Genomic DNA, 21672 nt, shown 5'->3' with positions numbered 1-21672 from the left:
AACTTAATTGTGTTATCTTGGAAAAGTATGAAAGGGATGCTTCCTAACATTCCTTTATGTTGAAGTTTGGCCTTCCTTTTTATTTGCATGCTTAAAACAAGCATTGTAAGCATTCTCCTTTCATTATGTGTCCTGAAAATATAAACTACATGCAGGGTTTGTGGGCAATAACTAATACACAAACGACAGAAAGTTGGAAGATGCACAAGCCCATGGGGAGCTGTCCAAATTAAGGCACTGCTTCTGATGTATGTGGCCATGCTATCTGATATTTTTCTTTGTGGAATTTTTTTAGTCAAACTAAGAAGTCCATGTGAAGATTACCGGCTCTCCTATATTTTCTGCCCTGGTGGAACTTGTTCATTTTAAGACACGTATTTTTATATCAAATTATTGAAATAAGAGTTACATAGCCACCTATTATTTAATTACATTTGGAAAAGCTATGTATGAATATTTTTGTAGAAATTTTTCATCTGAAATATTACTGATTAAAGGAGGTAGGCCATTCACTTAGCAAAAGTCCTTTAGCTTCTAACACATTACCTTGCATTTCTATTATAGGACCACAGATTTAAAGATAGAATATACCTTTGTTTTCTTTAAATTCAACCTCCTCATTTTCCACATAAAGAAACTGAGTCCCAGAGAGGTTAAGTGATTTGCTCAGTTTCAAACTATAAAGTTAATAAGCCTCTGAGGTAGTATTTGAACTCAGATCTTCCTGATTCCAAGCCTGGTGCTCTATTCCATGCTGCTTCTTAGTGGTTTAACAAATGTTTGCTGAATTGAATTGAATCAAACTGAACTGACAGTCTGAAGGCTATACTGTTATTCATAAAATATTAAACAAGAGAAAGGTCTCTGGCACATTTGGGAAATTGTCTGCAGGATTTACAGTAAGACGTAGACAAAAATCACTCAAGACACTTCCTGGAGGTCTCCCACTTGGCTTCTTCTCCCATCCCCAGAATTTATGCCAAAAACCCTACTATGCTTTCAAGGACAAGAAGGCCACCCGGGGTCTTCTAGAGGTTCTCCAAAGCCCCAGAATGCCAAGATCGAGCTGACTTCATCCACTAGAAATTTGTGGAACACGACACTTCAGCCAGGCCCTTGCTGCTTCTCGGCACTCCTTCTATTCTATCTTTCTTTATCAACCCCAACCTCATTCTCCAAAACTTCTACTCCCAACCTTGGCTTTTCTCCCTCCACCAATTGTGCCCTTGTTCTCATAGCCTCCTACTTCCTCAAGAAGACTGAGATTCCAGGCCTTCTGATGTGAATTCCCTCTCTTTTCATTAATGTTTCTCAACATCATTACCTACCTCCTCCTCCTTCCCTCTGATCTGGAGAAGGGGAGGAAGGGAGGAAACATTCACACAGCACCTACTATGTGCCAGGCACTGTGCTAAGCATGCTTTTTACAAATATCATCCCGCTGGATCCTTATATAGGTGGTGTTATTATTATCCCATTTTGCAGATGAGAAAACTGAGGCAAATCAAGGTTAAGAGCTAGTAAGTAAAGTTAGATTTGAACTCAGGTCTTCCTGATTCCAGGCCCAGCACTCTGTCCACTAAGCCACCAGCTGCTGCAGCTGCAGAAGTGTCCTTCTTCCTCCCTAAGGCTTGATGCCTCAATCTAATTCCTTCCTGTCTCTTCCTGTGTCTTGTTCCATTCATAATTCCCTCATTCATCTTTCTATTTCTCACTATCCACTGGTCAGACATGAATGAAACAAATGAACAACCAAAAACCCCAAAGGGCATTATTTAGCATTTCATGGCAAAATGCATTTGACTATAACATAATCATAATTTGGGGCATTCCCTCCATCACCCAGCTAATTCATGCTTAAAGAATATGAAATTGTTTATTTGTATGTGCATGAAATAATTTTATTAAACTTCTTTTACTACAAAATGGACAACAGATTTAGAAAGCATGGGTGGGTTGTGATCTGCCCTTATAGAGGGAATATTCATATGGACAAGGTCAGAGATTCACTGAAGGATTGAAATAATCATCTTTAATTGAATGAAGATCTGTTGGTCATCATTAAGTAAAATACATTTGGGAAGATAAAGCCGAGGCAAAATTATGTAGCTCCCAACAAATGAAGTGCTTGTTTGTTTGTTGTGGATTATCAGAGGTAGGTGGCACTGGATATGAAAGTCAGGAAAACGTGAGTTCAAATCCAGGTTGAGACACTTACTGGCTGTGTGTCCCTGAGACTCTGTCTGCTTCAATTTTATCAACCGTAAAATGAGGAAAATAACAAACACCCATTCCACAGGGTGGTTCTGAGGAACTAATGTGATATTTGTGAAGCACTTGGCACAGTGCCTAGCATATAGTAAAAGCACTTAAATGCTTATTCTCTCCCTCCCTATTGATGCAGTCAGTGTAGACATATAAGATTTATTCTGATGTTACTAAATGGTAATTATGCATAATAAACCATGATAAAATCCCAAAGAGAGGGACAGGTAGGTGGTACAGTGGATAGAATGTCTGGCCTGGAATCAGGAAGATTTATCTTTCCAAGTTCAAATCTGGCCTCAGACACTTACTAGCTGTGTGACTCTGGGCAAGTCACTTAACCCTGTTGCCTCAGTTTCCTCATCTGTAAAATGAGCTGGAGAAGGAAATGGCAAACCACTCCAGTATCTTTCCCAAAAAAAACCCCAAATGTGGTCACAAAGAGTCAGACATGACTGAAACAACTGAACAACAAAAAACCCTCAAGGGCATTATTTAGCATTTCATGGCAAAATGCATTCAGAATGTATTTTATGTGTTCTTATTATATTCTTGAGAGAAATCGCTAATTCATATTTTTCATTTGAGGTTTCTCTTATCCAGGGGAACTGTGTTATTTTGGTGGTCCTTTTGTGTATTTCAATAACCAGGATATCCACAATTAACTTTTCAGTTCATTTTCTTACCACTAGAGGTCATTGTAACGCCTTAGTACAATGTGGTAGTAGCTGACCATGAAAACAAAAAGGAACCATAAGATTGATTGGAAAGAAGCTAAATGTTCACTATTTTCTATTCTATGGAAACAGCTCCATTTCTTCATTCCAGCATCTGATGACCTGGACACACACACACACACACACACACACACATACACACACACACACACACACACATATATACACACCCCACACACATAGAGAGAAATATACACACACATACATACAAACTACCTGCTTTCAACATTTTTCCAAGTGATGACAGATAGCTTTCAAACAATTAATTCCATGAGATAAATGATGGACAGTATGAATTTATGAATCCTGGCAATCTGAAATACTGAAAGAAAAAGTAAAAGTTCTCTACCTAATCTCTCTTATTCGTAGATTCTTTCTCAACTAATCATTCATTGAGCCCCTACTGCGTGCCCAGGAACTATGGGGACACAAAATTAAAATAGTCACTGCTCTCAAGGAGTTTTCATTACAGAGACAATTATGGTAAGGTCATATCATAAAAATAAAATAAAAAGGAATTAGAAAAAAAGCAAATCAAGTACCTTTCACTGCTATGGCCAAGAGAAAATTCTCAACCAAACAAGGCATAGAGGCAATCATAAAAGATAAAATAGATGATTTTGATTACATGAAATTGAGGATTTATAGGAAAACACAGACAAGAATTGCCCAGGGTCACACAGCTAGTAAATGTCTGAGGCCAGATTTGAACCCAGGTAGATAAGGCTTACTAATTCCATGCATGGCACTCTATCCACTGCACCAACTAACTGCCACTATTAAAATACTCTCAAATTAACTTTTTCAAAGAAGTTTGGTGGAGAAACAAAAATAAACCTAAGATAACCAATGCATATCTGTGTTTTCATGACAGATCTTACACGGTCATTGGGAAAGGACAGATTTGGCAACATCTTATAAAGACTGAGAAGAAGCCTGTTTATGTACCATCCTCATACTGAAAGTTTCTAAATCACTAACTCCAACCAGCCAGGCTGAAGGGGAGCTCCAGCAAGCAATATTTGCATATTTCTGCATCAGGTTGAGGTCTAAAATGATTCATTACTGCTTACACTTTCAAAAAAATGACTTGTTGGTCTATTTCTAGATTATACTTTTGTAAATGAATATTAGGAACCAAGTTTACAAGTACACTTTGAATTTACAAATCTTGGCTTTTTTAGCCAAAGAATTAAACTCAGCCAACACTTTCCTAAGGAAATACCTGTGATCTGTATAGATATGAAGTCTTAATTAAACTAATATTCAGCCTTTGAACCTGACTGATTAAACAACTTCATCAATTCATCTTCCGTTTATACTTCAAGTGTTTAAGTACCTTCTACATCCCCAGCCCTAGGCTAGAACCTGTAGGAAATACAAGTAAATATATAAAAGGGAGCAAGCCTGCTATTGATCTTTTGTAGCCTAAAGTTATAGTCATTTGTAATTAGAATATGATTAACAAAAAATTAACAACTTCTAGACTTCAATAACAGAAGCTAGTAATTACCTTATGTTATGATCTAGGCCTATAATCATGCCTTTCACTGCTCTGGCCAAGAGAGAGTTCTCAACCAAACAAGGGAAAGAGACTATCACAAAAGATAAAATGGATTATTTTAATTACATGAAATTGAGGATTTATCCTGGGGTTTTTCATTGCTTTCTCTGGGTTCTTCCACCCTTCCTGTATGTGAAGCTGGATTAAGTACAGATTCAGTGACAATTTTGCTTCTAACTAGGGGAGCAAGTCTCAGAGCCCAGACTGAAGCTTGATTTGCATACTAGGTAATTACTGGAAAGATACAAGCCTACCCATTTACAGCAATCCTACAATATCTCGCTTCTTTTCTTTGATAGACATTAGTTGGAATCCTAAAAACTGACAGAATTAGTTACTTGGACCTTGACCATAACTATACTGTACTGCATTTTTGTTTTAGTACTTCCAGCCATTTATGATTTTATTAAAGTGGATATTCCCTCCTTGGCTGCAGATTGAAACCCCTTTACCACCAGGCACCCTTTTAGATTCTGGTCTCTCTTTCCCTCCATATAGGATTTACTCAATGTTCAATGTTGCATGTGGTCTCATTTCTCAAAGAATGCGTCAACTCAGAGTTAAGAAACAAAAATTGAACATTTAGGACTAACAGTGGTTAGCTACGTGTAGACTAACAACTATATTATTCTGAGCATACCCTTCCCTCTTTTCCATGACTACAGCATTGCTACTGCTTATAGGTGCTTTATACAGGGCTAGGAGACATTTTATATGTTCCATAGGCATCAGTGCTCCATCTTTCCCTCTCCCCGCCAAAAAAAATCATCCATTCCTCTCATATTCACCCTAGAATCAAAACTAGCATATTTTTAAAAATATAGTCTCAACCGAAGTACTTTTTCCTCATTACTATTTTTGGAGGATGACAGGGGTGAACGAAGGTAAGTCTAAATTTCCCAGTATGCTATGAGTCATCCCTAAGTTTATTTGATTAACAACTACATTTCTCATGGGCCTCCAGGTCCCAAATGATTGGCCTGATTGGAGACCTTGAGTTTCTATAAAACATTGTGATGGTAGCACAGGCGTTGTCATTATAGTGAGGACATACACTAAAAAGGGGTCAGCCTCACCTTATGGCAAAAAGAAATGATTCCAAGTCATGGAACCAACCAAGTGTGGAGTTGCAGTTGGGCTTAATGAACAGGCTGCCTGGCTAAATACTGTGCATAAACACACATACTAGCAAAATACTATGTATAGGAATGAAAGTAGAAGTGGCAAGAGGGGGAAGAACATGAAGAATTTGAATACAGATAAATGCTAAAAAAAAAAAAAAAAAAAAAAAAGATGTTTCCTGAAAGTAAAATCTTGCCCTACAGTGAATATGTTGCCTTGCTTATTTCCAGTCCCCAACAGGAAATTCAACCCTTGAAAGTCACTTTTACTGAAACAGCATCATCTCCCTAGTGTATTTGTGGAACTACCACCCTGTTACCCTGGACATCCAAAGGGAGCAATTGTCTAGAGTCTAGGGGTGGGGAACCTGCAGCCTTGAGGCCACCTGTGGCTGAATCCAAACTTCACAGAACAAATCCCCTTAATAAAAGGATTTGTTCTGTAAAATTTGGACTAGGTCAAAAGGCCACACTCAAAGACCTAGAAGGCCACATGTGGCCTCGAGGCTGCAGGTTCTCTATCCTTGACACATCTTCCTATTCACATTATTGGGCCTAACTGGGGTAGTTGTACTAATAAGCCTTCTGGGAGTGTTGTCTTTAATGGAAAACATCAAAACATCTACCCCAAAAGATATTCCTAAAGCTAAGCTTTTAGATAGCTTGAAAAGTTGTCTCTACAATTTTACTTGTAGAATGAAACTTTGTTCTACAGGGAAATTTGGAACGAAGGAGATATTTAAACACTAAGGGGAACAAAGATACTATTTCAAATGAAGACTTCCTGATCAATCTTTCCCTCCATGTATTCCTTCCTTTCTTTCCACTCCTTCCCACTCACAGTGTCCCAATCAATACTGATCTCTCCCCCACCTCCTCTTGGATCTCCCATAGTTCTTGGTTTTATTCTCTCTTCTATACTCTCTATGTATTTTTTGAATTATTATTATACCTCACAGATCACATTATCATAAATTTAGGCCTGAAAGGGAACTTCCACCCTATCTAAGTCAATGTAATGCCAAGCAGAGTGGGACTTTTTGTTGTTTTTTGTTTGAGTGCTTCTCAGCACTAAGGCAATCAAGTGCCTTTGACTGAGTCTTGCCTTTGTTTCAATCAAGAATCTTTGATTGAATCAGGAGTCTTAGATGACCTGCTTAAGTCACAAGAAAGCCCAAGTCACATGAGTTTTAGTCACACGGTAGTGATGCCCTCTGACCCAGAAATAGGGTATATATACTCTGAGGTTAGCATTTTGTTTGGGGCTCTCGCTCACTGGAAGAGTGTCCTGTGATTTGACCAGATGAGACTCTGGGTAGCTGTTATTAAAGAGCCCCCCTGGCTTTGAAAAACCCAGATGTTGTTGCTTCTCTCTCTGGTAACTATGGATGTATTGCTATGGATAGATTTGCTTGTGTTATTTGCTGTTTCTATAATTTCTGCTTGTGATTTCTGTTTGTGTTCTCTCTGAAATTCAGGGTGCTGGCATTTCCCCCTGGACTAAGTAAATGGTATATGTACGTTTAATTAAAGTAGGATTGTTAACCCCTTAAAGTTGCTTTCCTTAGAAAAGCAGATCAAAGAACCTGTGCTAGTAGCCCTCCTGTGTGCTGGTGTTGTTGGTCTTATATCCCCACAGCATCTGCAGGTAGCATTGTTGTTACAGTCAATCCCTTTATTTTATAGGTAAGGAAAATGAGACCAAGAAAAGTTAAGAGACTTGCCCAAGGCCATTCAGGTAGTAAGAGCTGAATTTGAGTCAGAGTTCTCTGCTTCTAAATCCAACACTCTCCCTACTGAGCAGTGCTACCCATATGTTTCCTAACCCCCTATTTCAGAGTTCCATGATAACAGGAACCTCTTATCTAAACTCTATACTGTGCCAGTCACAGTGAATTGCACATGGTAAGTGTTTAGTAAATGTTCAGAACAATATTTTTCCACAGATAAAAGATGCTTAATAAATGTTTGTTAGATGGAATTGAACTTTGAAACATGAGAATTCCCGGTGCAAGGCTGAAATTCTTTCACTGTTTTTGGTATGGAAAATAAATAGGAGAGAAACCTGAGACTGAAATCCTGATTGCAAACAACTGACTAGTGGTGACTAGTGGAACATTCAGCAGAAGCTGTCAATTACACTAACACATGCACCCCACAAAGAGAAGACAAGGTTGGTGGAAACATTTCATGGCAAATACATTCCCTATTTTTAGACCTTTCTTTCTCTACCTGGCATTTCCCTGTTGAACTCCAGTAGCTGACATATAAAGTTCTCCTATCTGTACACAGGAGGATTCAGCGGGCACAAGGACCAAGCAGTGCAAATCCCAGACATTTGTCTGGCTGCAAGGGTATATGACACATCAGCCAAAGTGGCCTAAGCCCAACTCCTAAGGCTGCACTCAGTCTCCCTTTCACAAACATACCCTTCGTCATTGCGCTTTTGCTTCCTCAATCTCACATTTCACAATTGAACTTCTGAATTTTACCTTTATCATTGTATTCTGATGGATATGTTTAATGGAAACAACTTGGCCACACATATGTATGTGTTAATTATATGTTAACAATATATTATTATATAGCAAATTAATATAAAATGTATAAATAATATATAATAATATGTTGCTGTATTATTTTCTGTATATAGATTTGTATATAATTTTCTATATGTATATAATTTACAGATTATATACATACATATGTGGAATGGAAACTTGGCCTCTGAAGCATGTTGACCATTTTCCAATTTAAGAATTCTAATTTTAAAATGTATATTTAAGACTGATTTTCAGAGTAAAAAAAAATACATTTATACATACATACACAGAGCTAATTTTTTTTCCTCTCTCTCATCACTCCAAATAGCAAATTAGGCATGTAAATATCACATTGTGAGCTTCATGAGAGTAGAAACTGTCTTCTGGTTTCCCTTGTTTTCCCCAGCACTAAGGACAGAGTAAGCACTTAAAAAATGCTTATTGACCTGACTAGAATTTCTCCAGAATTCTCAAACAACACAAGTTTATTTCTTTTGTGCCCTCCTGGCTCTAACTCTAGGTGGAAGAAGGACAGTCCTGCTATGCTGTATATGTCAAAGGAGACATGACTCCAAATTGTTGGAGATAGGCTGAGTATGATGCTGCACACCTGGATAAGGTGCAGAACTGGTGCCTGAGACTCTTCAGAAAAGACATATGGAAATTGAAAGATATTGGAAGCTACAGACATGCAGGGGAGGTGGCCTTCTCTCAATACGTTCCTGATTTCCACCTTGCCTCCTCAGAAACTTGGGAGAGAGTTTTCCCTTGGCTGAGATCAGGGCCTCTTTCTTGGCAGAGCTGAAATCATATCTTGGTCCCATCTAAAGAGATCATTCAGCTTATTTATTTTCTGGTGCATTTTAATTTCTATAGCTGTCTTTATTTTTATTTGCTGTTTTCCTGGATAAGCAGGTTTACTAGCCATTTGCTATTTGAAATCATCTTTTTGGGGATAAGCATTTGGTGGAAAAGAGTTAAGCTACGGAGTGTAAGCTAAGCGCTACCCTTCCCCTTGACAGGGACCAGGAAAACACCTTTTGTTTTGAAATCTTCTCCCCAGGTCATGCCCCTATATTAGCAATATCTGAAGATGCGAAGGGACACAAATCCAGCCCAATATCTCTCTTGGAGATAATTGAGGGAAGGACAAACGTCTAACCTAGGTCATTCTGTTGTTCCCTTCAGGGTGGAAATTGTAATATCCCCGGGATAAGGGGTGGGACAGATTCTAGAGACACTGATACAAAATGTCTGAGAGGCATATGTCCATCCATCTAGACAACCCATTTGAACATGCATATCTTACATGGGCACACAAGTTTTATACTTCATTTCAGACAAGCAAGACTTTTGCACTACAAAGCATTAGCTTAGAGTCCTGGAAACTCTATTTTAAACACTTTATTTTCTGAATTGAAAGACTAACCTCATCACATGAAACAAAAACGATTCCATTATTGCTGGACAAAAATCTTGAAAATATATGAAACTGTCAAGTTTGTGTAGATTTCTAAGGAAGACAGTTTAATCAAAGAGCTAAATTCAAACTGGTGACGGAAAAAGGAAAAGGATATATGACGTTGTTGTTCATCCTTCATTTTCAAAGAGGACCAATAACGTCTCAGGGTGATGTCTTAACTCATAAATGAATTGGATTTAAGTGAGGCAGAGTTGCACCAAGTCATCAGCCTCATCCTCTTCCTGAGTCATCAAAGTGCAACGGCAAGACAAAAGTCAAGATGACTGGGCAATGAATGGCCCAGGATGCACGGATGACCTTGGCATCTTTGATGTTTGACCAATGCCTGCTACAGCTGCCTTCACAGCTCTTGGAACAAATTGTTCTCATCTGCTGATTCCAGCAAGGGAAGTCTTCACATGCTTTGGGTAGGCATCCCCCTACACTGATAGGTTTGAGGCCTATTGATTACCCTCAACCTCATTTAGCCCGTCTGCCTAGATAATTTACCAGAGTATGACCACTGTGCATGCTACAGCTTCTTGGAGCCACAGGCAAGAGTTGGGTGATGGTAGACACCAAAGTGGATAAGCAGCCCTGAAAAGGCTCAGCAACTCACCCATACACCCCAGATATATAATAGAAACTAATTAAAGAGTCACTTCAAAGATATTTGTTAAATAATAGTATTTGCTGATAATGATAATTAATCATATTAATGGTGAGAACTCATTTCTACAGTGCTTTGCAACTGAGAAAACACTTTGCTATAGTATCTGTTTAGACTAAATGAAAAGAACATGTTTACTAGCTCCAAACCCATGGACTATTCTAACCATGCAATTCAGGAGAACAATTTTTTTCAACTTGCCTATGTTACATTTATTCCAGAAGATGAGTAGGATCAAATAATCAAATTCAGTCAACCATATGCAATTTAAATACGATTGCTGTTTGAAGCTAACCATGCAGACTTAAGGGCAAGTGAAAGGTCTTAATACAATGTAAAAAGAAATTTCTCTGGCAGTTTTAAAGTGAAACATTTTTGGAAAACAGTTAAGAGAATCATTTTAAGAAAGGAGCACAAGACTAGTCAAGCATAAAGAAAGGAATACTCCTTGTCTTTCTTTCATCTTTCCTAGTCTTCACTAGGAAAGTCTTCACTAGAAAAGTCAGGTCAGATGAATGAATGAGAAATCACCACAAGGAGACATAGTCAAATCATTTCAACTCGAATTCAATGTTCAGAAAAACCTATCATTTTTCTTTGCACAAAAATCAATCTTCTCTGTAGTCCAAAATAGATGAACTAACATTTTTAAATGATACAAGCCTTTCTTTATATAGAACATAATGCTTTTCTTTAAAGAAGCCCCAAATGAGAGAGGTAGGTGGCAAGTACTATTTTTATTTTCCCATTGAGAAAAACTAAGACAGAGAAGCTAACTTGCAGGGAGTCCCACAGCAAGAGAGTACGGTCAGGATAGAGCCCAGATTCTTCTCTCACCTCTAAGTTCACTAGCCTCCTTGTATGCTGAATTGGCCACATCTTGCTTTAAACAGGATGTAAGTACAGTATATTTATATAGTCATGTAAGTGTATGGAACATATTACAGAAATGCACTTTACAACTATATAAAGCCATTTTCACACAAACCTACTATGCAGAGTAACTTACACTTATTAATCAATCAACAAATATTTATTAAGAGCCTCCTACATGTGAGCCACTGTGTTAAGGGCTACAGATACAAAGAAAAACATTAAATATGTTTAACAATACTGTAACGTTTCTTCAACTTTATTTTGTTGTTTTTAATATCATCTATTAAGTGTCGGTGGACTACAAAGTTTCTTTCAAACACATCCTCTCACTAACAGACAGCAGGCATAAGGCATAAAGTGTCCGCCCTTCGCCATTCACATCACGGGGAAAGGTGAAAGCTATGTATGTACCTCCGCCATATGCCAGCAGGAGTCTGAGGATAGCGTTTGTTGATGTTGTACGTAAAAACACCAACAATACACTTCATCTGGAGTTTGCACAACTACTATTTAGATGAAGATATGTATCTTCGGCTTTAGAAGCTATTATATTGAATCGAAAAATGGGTATTGTGAGGACTTGAGAGAATATAACTTTGAGTGATCTTACAAGTTTTAAAAAAGTTTTACTTGTGAAAAATGTTTATACTACTGTCATTTCCCAATATACCCACCATCACCAAAAAATGAAACTGACCAATCTGGTACATGTAAGACTTTGTGCCAGTAGTTCCCCACCTTTCCATGGTGAAAAAGGAAGAAAGAGGAAGTTTAGCTATCTGTTCTCTGGGCATTTTAATTATTCTGATTTCAGCTGCCTTTTAGCACTATTTTCATCTAGCTTCTTTTCAATGCTTAGACACTTTAAAATGCATTGCTTCACCCCCCAAAAAGTAATTAGGAATGTAAAGATGAGCATATCATCGCTATTTGTTGATACCGCACCATAAAAAGGCTATAAAAACCACCTAAAACATCCACTCAAGATCTTTGAAATAATAAGAAGGAATATTGAGAATGGGGCTTCTTAAACTTTTTTGTGTCATAGACCCCTTTGGTAGTTTGGCGAATTCTATGGACCCTTTCTCAGATGAATGTTTTTGCCTATATTCATAACTGAAGAAAATGCTGAATTTCAGTTAAAGGTTAGTGAATATAAAGCTGTACTTTTTTTCCTATTCAGGTTCACAGAACCCCTAAAATTTATCCATGGTCCCAAGGCAAGAATTGACTTAAGGATTGTCTTATCTAAGGATGCCAGCTTCTTTTAGAAAAATACTGAAACCCTGGGGGTCTACATTCTTTCTGTTCTCTCTGACTCCTCCTTACCATTTTCCTCCTTAGATTTTCTCCTGTGTCAATTAATAGGAAAGAGTCAAGGGAAACTGCATAGAAGGCTCTACTTGCCTTTCTCAGAAGATGTCACTATTGTTTAAAAAAAACTATTTCCGCAAGAACTCTATTTAATCAATGAATGAAGGGAGTGGGAAAAGGTGCCATGAAAAAGCAACAGGATAAGGAGACGTTTCTATTTTTAAAGCTCTGACAAATAATGTAATTATATTATTTATATTACTACTCAAATACAATCAATGAAGAGTTTGGTGGTTTCCAGGAAGCTGGCAATGTGCTGCATTGCTGCCATTAACACCCCCAGCATTTCCTCAAGTGATAATAATTCAGATCTACATATTATTTTCCTCAGAAAAATCCCATGAGGTGTGCCATACAAATATGATCACCTCCCATTTCAACTCCTTGTGGGGTTCAACCAGTATAATCTCTATTTTATAGCTTAGCAAACTGAAGTTCAGCATGCAGCTAGAAAGTGTCAGAATAGGGACTTGAACCCGCAGCTTCCCCTGACTCCCAGGCCAGCATCTTTTCCACACCACATCTGCTTCCGATAACGTCAGACATAGATTTACCTAGGGGCATGCATCCCGTCTCACTGAGTGAGCAACCCTGTTGTAGTTGGAAGCATCGAAACTGACATGTGAAACTAATCTACCTTAGTTAAAAACATTTCTACCTTTGCATCTTCAAGCACTGGAGTCTGTCTGCTTCTTTCCCGGGTTAGCACAGACCGGAATATGTGCCAGATGAATGAAGAGCTTAAAAGGCATAAACTACCTACAATCAAAATATCTTTTCCTTTAAATGACAAATCCATTCTCTTTGAACCACTCTATAAATCACTTAGCTTGGGAACTTTATTATTTTTTTCTCCCCTGATTTCAGCAAGAAGTATTTCCCAAGCACTGATTCTGCCCTACCCTGTATAGTAAATGTGGCCTCCTTGCTGAGGACACATAGCCTGGTCCTGGAACGGATATTTCCAGTGACACAAATCCACAAACGTTCTACACCTTTAAAAGGAAAAATATGACAGTCTTGTGATAGCATTGAAACAGGTGCAGGAACAGAGAGCTGAGACACTGAAGATAATTTACACTACCATGTTGTCACTCGTTCAAGGACTATTAGCACCAATGGTAATTGGCAACTGACTGTTCAGATGACTGGTCAGCTGCCAGGACTCTTTGCCCTTCCCCCTCCCACCACCTATGGGTAACATGAAAGGAACTGGAGGTCAGAGAAATGAACTAAAAACAAACAAAAAACTTTTACTGTTAGCAAAGTTATTTTGGGAGTTAAACTATACTCATGAACTTTGCAAATGGTACTGTATCATGAATGCCCAGGAAATGCTATCTCCCAGGCAAAATCACTAACTACTTGGCCCTCAGTTCTAGTTATTAGATTAATTCAGGAGTTCTGAGCAATATCTCTCTCCCACTGCATCCAACTCCACTCTTCCTCTCAGTTAAGAATCTTGCCCAGTCTTTTATGTCCTTGTTCTAGGGAGTTGAAAAGTCCTGTCATTTTTGTGTTTGGCTTCTCTGTCAACACTGCATGTGTTTCCTAGCCCACAGCTGCCCCACATTCCACTGCCTTGGACATGGTAGGATTTAAAGTTAGTAAATGTAAAGGATTTTTTCAGGGGAGGGGGTGTTTCATGTCTGGTGGAAAACAACATCTTCAACCTCCAAAAAGTCATCCCTACACAGGGTGGCTTTTAACTGTTACTCAAATAGAATTTTCTGTATATGTATACATATATAGTATGTATTCTCATTCATTTCTATTAGGATAACCCTATATTAAATCCTTAAACAGTGATCTAAGAGCCTCCAAGCATGTTATAAAGAACCTTATTCATCCTCACAGATTGTTTTGTTTTTAATTCTAATAAAATGGGGATATGTCACTCATGAACATTTGGGTCTTAAAATGTATTTCTTACTAAAAAAACAGATCTAGAGATAAAAGACACACAAGAGTCACAGATTCAGAAGTGGTAGGGATCTCAGAGCCCTCCTAGTCCTATCCCTCTCATTTTACATATGAAGGTTAAGTAATTTGCCCAAAGTCACACCACACTTGGAACTTGAACCTAGGGCTTTACTCTAGAGCAAACGATCCAGCCCAACCACATCAGAAAATAAGGAAAGGGTGAAGTGACTGGCTCAAGAGCATGCAGGCAGTAAATTAAGCCCAAGCCAGAATGTGCACTCCAGTTCTCTGATTTCAAATCCATCTTTGTTTCTGCTGTACCACAGACTTTTAGAATTGCAGGCAAGCTCAGAAGCTGATGTTTAAAATTTCAGTAAGGTTAAAATTTCAGCAAAGCAGCAAAAGCTACAAATCAAACCTTGATCTATTGATGGTCTAGACTTAAGAAAGTGAGAGAAAAAATGTGAATAATGCAGATTAAGATTATAAGTATAACCTGGGTATTTTTTTTTGAGAGGCAGTGGTTAAACATTTGCCAGTACATCCCTAACCTCAGGAGACTTAGAGATCATTCTAGCTCATTGCTTTCAGTTGGGCTCTAAAAAGGCTAGAGAGATGAGGTCACTCACCCCAAGTGATACAATGTTAGAACAGGGACTAGAACCTGGGTCTCCTACCTTCCCGTTTGGGGCTTGGTGTTACTGTCTGATTTGCTGCTGATTGTGTTGTGGATTTCCATTGTTTAAGGTAGTCTGAAGAGTGGATATGAGGACTCCTATATTCTTGTACCTGACCACATGTCACTACTTTAAAAACACAGAATCTCAGACTTAGAGCTAGGAGGGACCTCAGAGGCCATCTAAACCAACCCTGTTTCCCCATCTGTAAAACGAAGGGGGTTAGATTAAATAATCTCTAAGGTCCTTGCCAGCTTTAAATCCTGTGAAGCAGTGTCCCACCAAAGACCTGGAAAGGACAGGCAAGTTTCTTACCAGGTACATTGTGGCAAAATGATGTGGCTTCTGGGTTCTGCCACTCTTGGCTCCTAAGCAGAACAAGAATGTACAATGTAAGGCACATTCTCCAGACATCACTACCCTGGGGAGAACATAGCTCTGGAAAGGCAATGGCTAAGGAACAGGGTATTATCTCCTGAAAAAGTGGTGAAAAATCTATACCTTGTAGTGGCATCTGGCCATTCTAGATTTAAATGTTGTCATCATCATCATCATCATCACCACCATCATCATTATCACCAGCATTTATATAGTATTTTAAGGTTTGCAAAGTGCTTTACAAACAACTACTTTTAGTCTCACAGCTGCCATATGTGCGCTTATTATCCCCTATTTTAAAGATGGGGAAATGGAGGCAGGCAGGGGTTAAGTGATTTGCCCAAGGTCACACACCTAGTAAACGTGTGACTCCAGATTTGAACTCAGGTCTTCCTGACTCCAAGTCCAGCATTCCATCTACTTACCTGCCTTCTAGATACCTATCAATGAGAAACTGAGTGTGTTGAGGGGAAGGGAGAGAGGGTCAGGACTCACCAATATTGCTAAGGATAAAATGTAAGTTGTCACCCTTCCACCCACCACCTCCTTCAGACATTGATGCCCTCCTTCCTTTCTCCATTGATACTTCTTTGCTTTAATAAACTTTAATTATATGCATATTCATATGAATGAAGTTTGAGATGCTGAGGGTTTCAGGTCCATTTCCAAGAGCTGCTGAGGAGCAATTGAAAGTCATGGTTTTCTCTAAGCCCTATCCCAAAGTTCTGAAGCCAGCCTTTGCCTGTTCAGAGCTTTCTCCCTGTCTGGTTCTCTCTCTGTCCCCTGCCCACCCACCCTGCCTCCCACAAAAAAAGACCCATTACTTCTTCCACTAAGACTCTCAAGGATTAGGAATTCAGAATGTGTTCTTGCTATATACCTTTGGCCTAACTCTCACCCCTACCTCAGAATTGTCTCTAGGAGTAAAGTGGTCAAAAAATTAGAGCAAATTTTGACCTGGAGTATTCTGTAGACTTTTGTCAGCTGTCTGGTTAGGTGTGGTATCCTATAACCCTTGATTATGCATAGCCAAAAAAAAAAACTTTAGTTCTTCCTCATCAAGGAGACACTAGCCAGCTGAAACATGCCGGCAGATGGTAACAGACCATGAGATACCATGTCCAATAGAGAGAGAAAGAAATGAGTGTGATAACATCATCAGAAGACATCAATGGCTCTGCAGACTCAAGGGTATGAATTTTCCTGGCTGCATATGTGCACTGACCATACATGTATGTGGCATGTATGATCTTTCACATGCTTCTAGCCACACATGTTCCCTACATATGTATTCCCTGGCCATGTATATTCTCTGAGAATGTGCCCTCCCACTCATTAGAGTATGATAACCTTTCAAAGAGGGTACTCTTAGGGAGGACAGTGGGGAGAGGAGGGAATCTATCTTGTACGTTGTTTTGAACTAATCTGTCCCCTGACCTTGTAAAAGAAATATATTAGTGGAGACTAATGAGCTACGGGTTCAAGTGATTACTGACTCTTATCTACAACGTTTTAAATCTGTTATAATGTTTAGGGGGCCCCAGATATGTGTTTTGGGAAGAATAGTTCTATATAGTTATCAAAGAATTCTTTTAAAAAAGGATCTAAATTCTAAATGTGGTTTGCCTGTATGTCACACTAATTACAACAGTGTATATTAATGATTTATTATTATAACTAATTACCTTGTGACATATCATCAACATAGATCAGGTCAATTTTGTTATAAGTTTTATTTTGTTTCAGCAATAAACCGTGTGTATACTCAGTCTCCCACTACCAATATAGCATAGTTGCCGACTGAAAACTTTAAATTACAGGGAACTTGTCCACTAGATTGCAGTATCTATAAACACCTTTAAACACAATTTAAAATAGGATAATATAGATGAAATTTTAAAGAAAAAGAATGAAGGTAAAGTCTGTAAGAAAATGAAAGGAAACAGTGTGGAGCAGTGGGGAGAGTCTTCAATTTGGATTTAGAAGACTGGGTTCTCTTCCACTTGTATCTCATATGGTCTTGGGCAAATTATGTATCTTCTCTTGGCTTCAGTTTCCTTATCTTTAAAATGAAGGAACTGGTTTAGGAAGGACTTCTAAGACCTTTCCATCTCTAAATGTATAATTTGATGAATGAGGGGGAGATAGCAAAAGACAAAGCAATGTAAAAGAAAAGAGAAGTTAAAAAAAGTTGAGAGAAGGAAAAAAGAAATGAGAGAAAAGTTAGAAAGTGGGTAATCAAGGATAAGAACTAAAAATAGAAAAGAGGTGATATAGTCTGGAATTTTAATTTAAAATTTCATTATGAGCATAGTGTTATTTTATTTATAGGTAGGATTTTTACATGCAATCATCCTTTTTAAGACCCCTTGCCCCCTTTCCCCAAATTCCTTCTTACCCCACCTCCCCAGTAAAGCTGATATGTCCAGGGAGAGCCTCAGATTCACAGTAAATTCCATACAAAGCACCTTTTGACAGTGGCTGATGATTGCTGCTATGATTAACAGTTCTAATCTCTTCCCAAGGGAAGAGATATCAAAAAGAAAGCACCATAAACAGAGAAATTTCTGTGAAAAGCATTTGTGGTTTTATTTTTTTTAATTCCTGGAAGAAAAAGGTCATATTTTAAGGATTTATTCCTTTAGTCAGAGCAAAAGATGGAGACATATTAATCTAGCTCTGTCTACATACCTGGTGACATCTGAGCTGCTGGAATGAATCTCACCACCTACTGCCAGCCTCTGCTGGCTCCTCTGGCATTCATTCACTAGGAAAGTAAAGACCCCCATTGCCTGTCATCTCCTGGCTTCCATGCAAAAGGAAAAAGCAATGCATTCCTGTCACATGTTCTCATTCCTCACAGTCAGGGAGAAGGAAAGAATAGGCAATTTATTACTGACATCTCTTGACCGAAACACTTGGGACACATGGACACACTAGTTACTCTGCTTCTTCGCATCTATATAAAATAACAACAGACCAGTAGAACTAGGGCCAGTGGATACAAAATGCCAAAATCTAAATGGGCTAAAATTTGTAGCCTGATGCTTCTTTATAGGATATTTGAGGACAAATATAAGTTCATTCAAATACAAGTTCAAGGCCCACAGCCTTATGATCATGGCAAATTTCCTCACTTCTCTGAGGCTCATCTCTAAAATCTGTGACTTAGCACATGTATTCTGTATACCCATGTATATACAATATAATAGCATTTGCACTTAGAGTTGTTTTGTAGGACTTTGAAAACCTCAAAGCACTACAAAACTGTGGATTATTGTCATTATTCACTCATTATTAGGAAAAACTGCATGCAGTGCAGCAGAGGAAGACTAGAACAGTTGAGAGTGTTCAAATCCCACCTATAACACTTAGTTTTGCAACCATGGACAGTTACTTTATTGGAGCCTCAGGTAAGTTGAAATCATAGGCCCTTATGTAATGAATGCCCATGCCCAGTGTTAATTGTTGTGGAAGACTTGAATAAAAAACACTCATTTTCTCACAGAAAACATCTAAAGTAGGGATTCTTCATTTGTGTGTGTGCGTGTGTAAAAGGTTCCTTTGACAATTTTGTGAAGCCTTCTCAGAATAATGGTTTTAAATTTATAAAATATATGATTCCAATTATATTAAGATAAAGATGTAGTTTTTTTCTGATCCAAGTTCATGGACACCCTGAAATCTAAATGTTAGAAGCCCCTGATCTAAAGAAACCATTTTATTCATTTTCAGAAAATATTCTGTGCTTCAATGTAGTATGAGAAAATCCCCCCCCCCCAATATGTATACTGCATCTGAGCACTGCAGTGCTTATTGTGAACAAAATAAAATCATAAGTTGGGATTATAATGGTCTTTCAGAGACCATTAGAGTTTACCTAAACTATTTGATCATATGGATGTCTTAAAGAAAAAAAGTGCATGTGTGTCTTCTCTTATCTCAAAGAATCAAGGTAGAAGCTAATTAAAATGATTACTAACTTTAGTAAAGTAGTGGGATACAAAATTAATTCACAAAAAGTGACTGGTATTTCTATACAGGACTAACACAACCAGGAAGAAATGATAAGAGAAGGTTCATTCACAATAACTACATAATTTATGAAATATCTGAGATTTAACCTATAAAGACACATAAAGCTATATATAAATACTACTATAATACACCATAGAAATAAAGAGACAGATTCTTGTCTCTTCACAGGAGACCGGACAGGAGAGGCATTCACTGTGCATGACTGGATTATGCCAATATAATAAAAATAGTAGTACCTAAATTATAGATTTTATGCCATATCAATAAAATACCAAGGGGAAACTATATAGAACAAGACAAAATAATAATTAAATCAATCTAGAGGAACAAAAAATTTTGACTCTTAAGGGAAATAATAAGAAAAAGTAATAACTAAAGAGAAGATAGCACTATGAGAACTCAAACTATAACATGAAGCAGTTGTTATCAAAACAATTTGACAGTAATTAAAAAAATAAGAAAGTAGATCAGTAGAACAGAATAAGCAAGAACTAAAGCAATACAAAAGAGTAGTGCAGTGTATGGTAAGACCTAAAGCACAAATTGCTAGGGAAAGGATTCTTCATTTGATGCAAACTGATAGGAAAACAGAAGATCAGTTGGGCAAAAATTAGATTCAGAACAGCATCTTACAGTGTGTAAGACAAAAATTTTCAACTTGACATGTGGCCTAAATAAGTCATTAAAAATAGAGATGAGAAACAGGTATCTTCCACAAACATAGACAGGAGAAATGTGCTTAACAACAACAACAAACACAACAACAACAAACAATAGAGGTATTCATTAAAAAAAATAAAATAAACAATTTTATAACATAAAACCAAAAGGCTCTTTCATGAACAAAATCAACATAAAGTAAGAAGAGAAACTGTAAACTTGGGAAAAAATCTTTTGCAGTAAATGTTATTAATAAAATTTTGATATCCAAGATATATAAGAAACTAACAGAAATATTTAAAAGATTAGGAGCCACTCCTCAATAAATGAGGTAAAAAATATGAATAAGCAGTTTTCAAAAGAATTGCATACTATCAGTGACCATAAGAAAACATATTATGTCACTGATAATAAAAGAAATACAAATTGAAACAACTCAAAGGTTATGCTTAATTTCTTTCAAATTGGCAAAGTTGACCAAAAAACATTATAGCAATGTTGGCTGGAGCCATGATGGTGGGGTAGGAACAGGAGACACACAGGGGAGGAAGAGAGGTCTTTTGGAAAAACCAGCACTGTGCTCCAACCATCCTGGATAGAATTTGGAATTTGCAAAAATGGCGATTACCTATTTGTTTTGATCCAACAATCCCAATGCTAAGTATATAACTCAAGGTCAGAAATTCTAATATATATCCAAATATTCATAGCAGAACTTTTTGTGGCAGTAAAGAACTGGGAACAAAATCAGGTACCATTGATTGGGGAATGATAAACACACTGTAGTATATGAATACAATGGAATATTACTGTGGAGTAAGAAATTATGAATATGAGCATTTCAGAAAAAAAATGGAAAGATTTATAAGAACTATTGCAGAATGATTTAAGCAGAAACAAAAGAACATATATAATTACTACAGAAATGCAAATTAAAAGATAACAAAAAGGAAGCCAACTCTGAGTAACTGAAAAACTAGTAGTGGTACCAGAAAATAATGAAACATATATCCCTTATCCCAAAAGAGAGATAGAGGATGGGGCAGCTAGGTGGCGCAATGAATAGAACACCAACCCTGGAGTCAGGAGGACCTGAGTTCAAATTTGGCCTCAGAGACTTGACACTTACTAGCTGTGTAACCTTGGGCAAGTCACTTAACCCCAACTGCCCTGCCTTCCCCCCTCCAAAAGAGAGGGGGGGGTGAAGGGAGAGGACTATAAGGACAGCTTGTTGTATACATTTGTCAGATGTAGTAACTGAATCGGTTGTTTTGCATAATTTTTCCCACTTTATTACAAAAGTGGGTTCATTTCTGGGGATAAGGGATGGGGCAACATAGGGATATTGTAATATTTGGAAATAACAGAGATGTAAAAACAAAAA

The 21672-nt window shown here is 37.7% G+C and overlaps 1 protein-coding gene across 2 annotated transcripts in view; it reads right to left on the bottom strand.

Annotated features, from left to right (window-relative positions):
- MYLK4 (myosin light chain kinase family member 4) overlaps positions 1–21672 on the bottom strand; it is a 147905-nt gene that overhangs the window by 80553 nt on the left and 45680 nt on the right. Inside the window, exon 1 of one of the 2 annotated variants that reach the window (XM_036740889.1) lies at positions 13271–13428. The exons of the other annotated variant lie outside the window; for it this stretch is intronic. Coding sequence (XP_036596784.1) covers positions 13271–13411 — 141 coding nt within the window. The 5' untranslated portion in view covers positions 13412–13428. Of the gene's footprint in view, positions 1–13270; positions 13429–21672 lie in introns of those variants that run through there. 2 annotated transcript variants of the gene reach the window in all.

The sequence above is a fragment of the Trichosurus vulpecula genome, chromosome 1 (assembly GCF_011100635.1).
Source record: "Trichosurus vulpecula isolate mTriVul1 chromosome 1, mTriVul1.pri, whole genome shotgun sequence".
Classification (NCBI taxonomy): Eukaryota; Metazoa; Chordata; class Mammalia; order Diprotodontia; family Phalangeridae; genus Trichosurus; species Trichosurus vulpecula.
The sequence above is the reverse complement of the archived record's forward strand: the minus strand, read 5'-3'. Positions and strand labels throughout refer to the sequence as shown.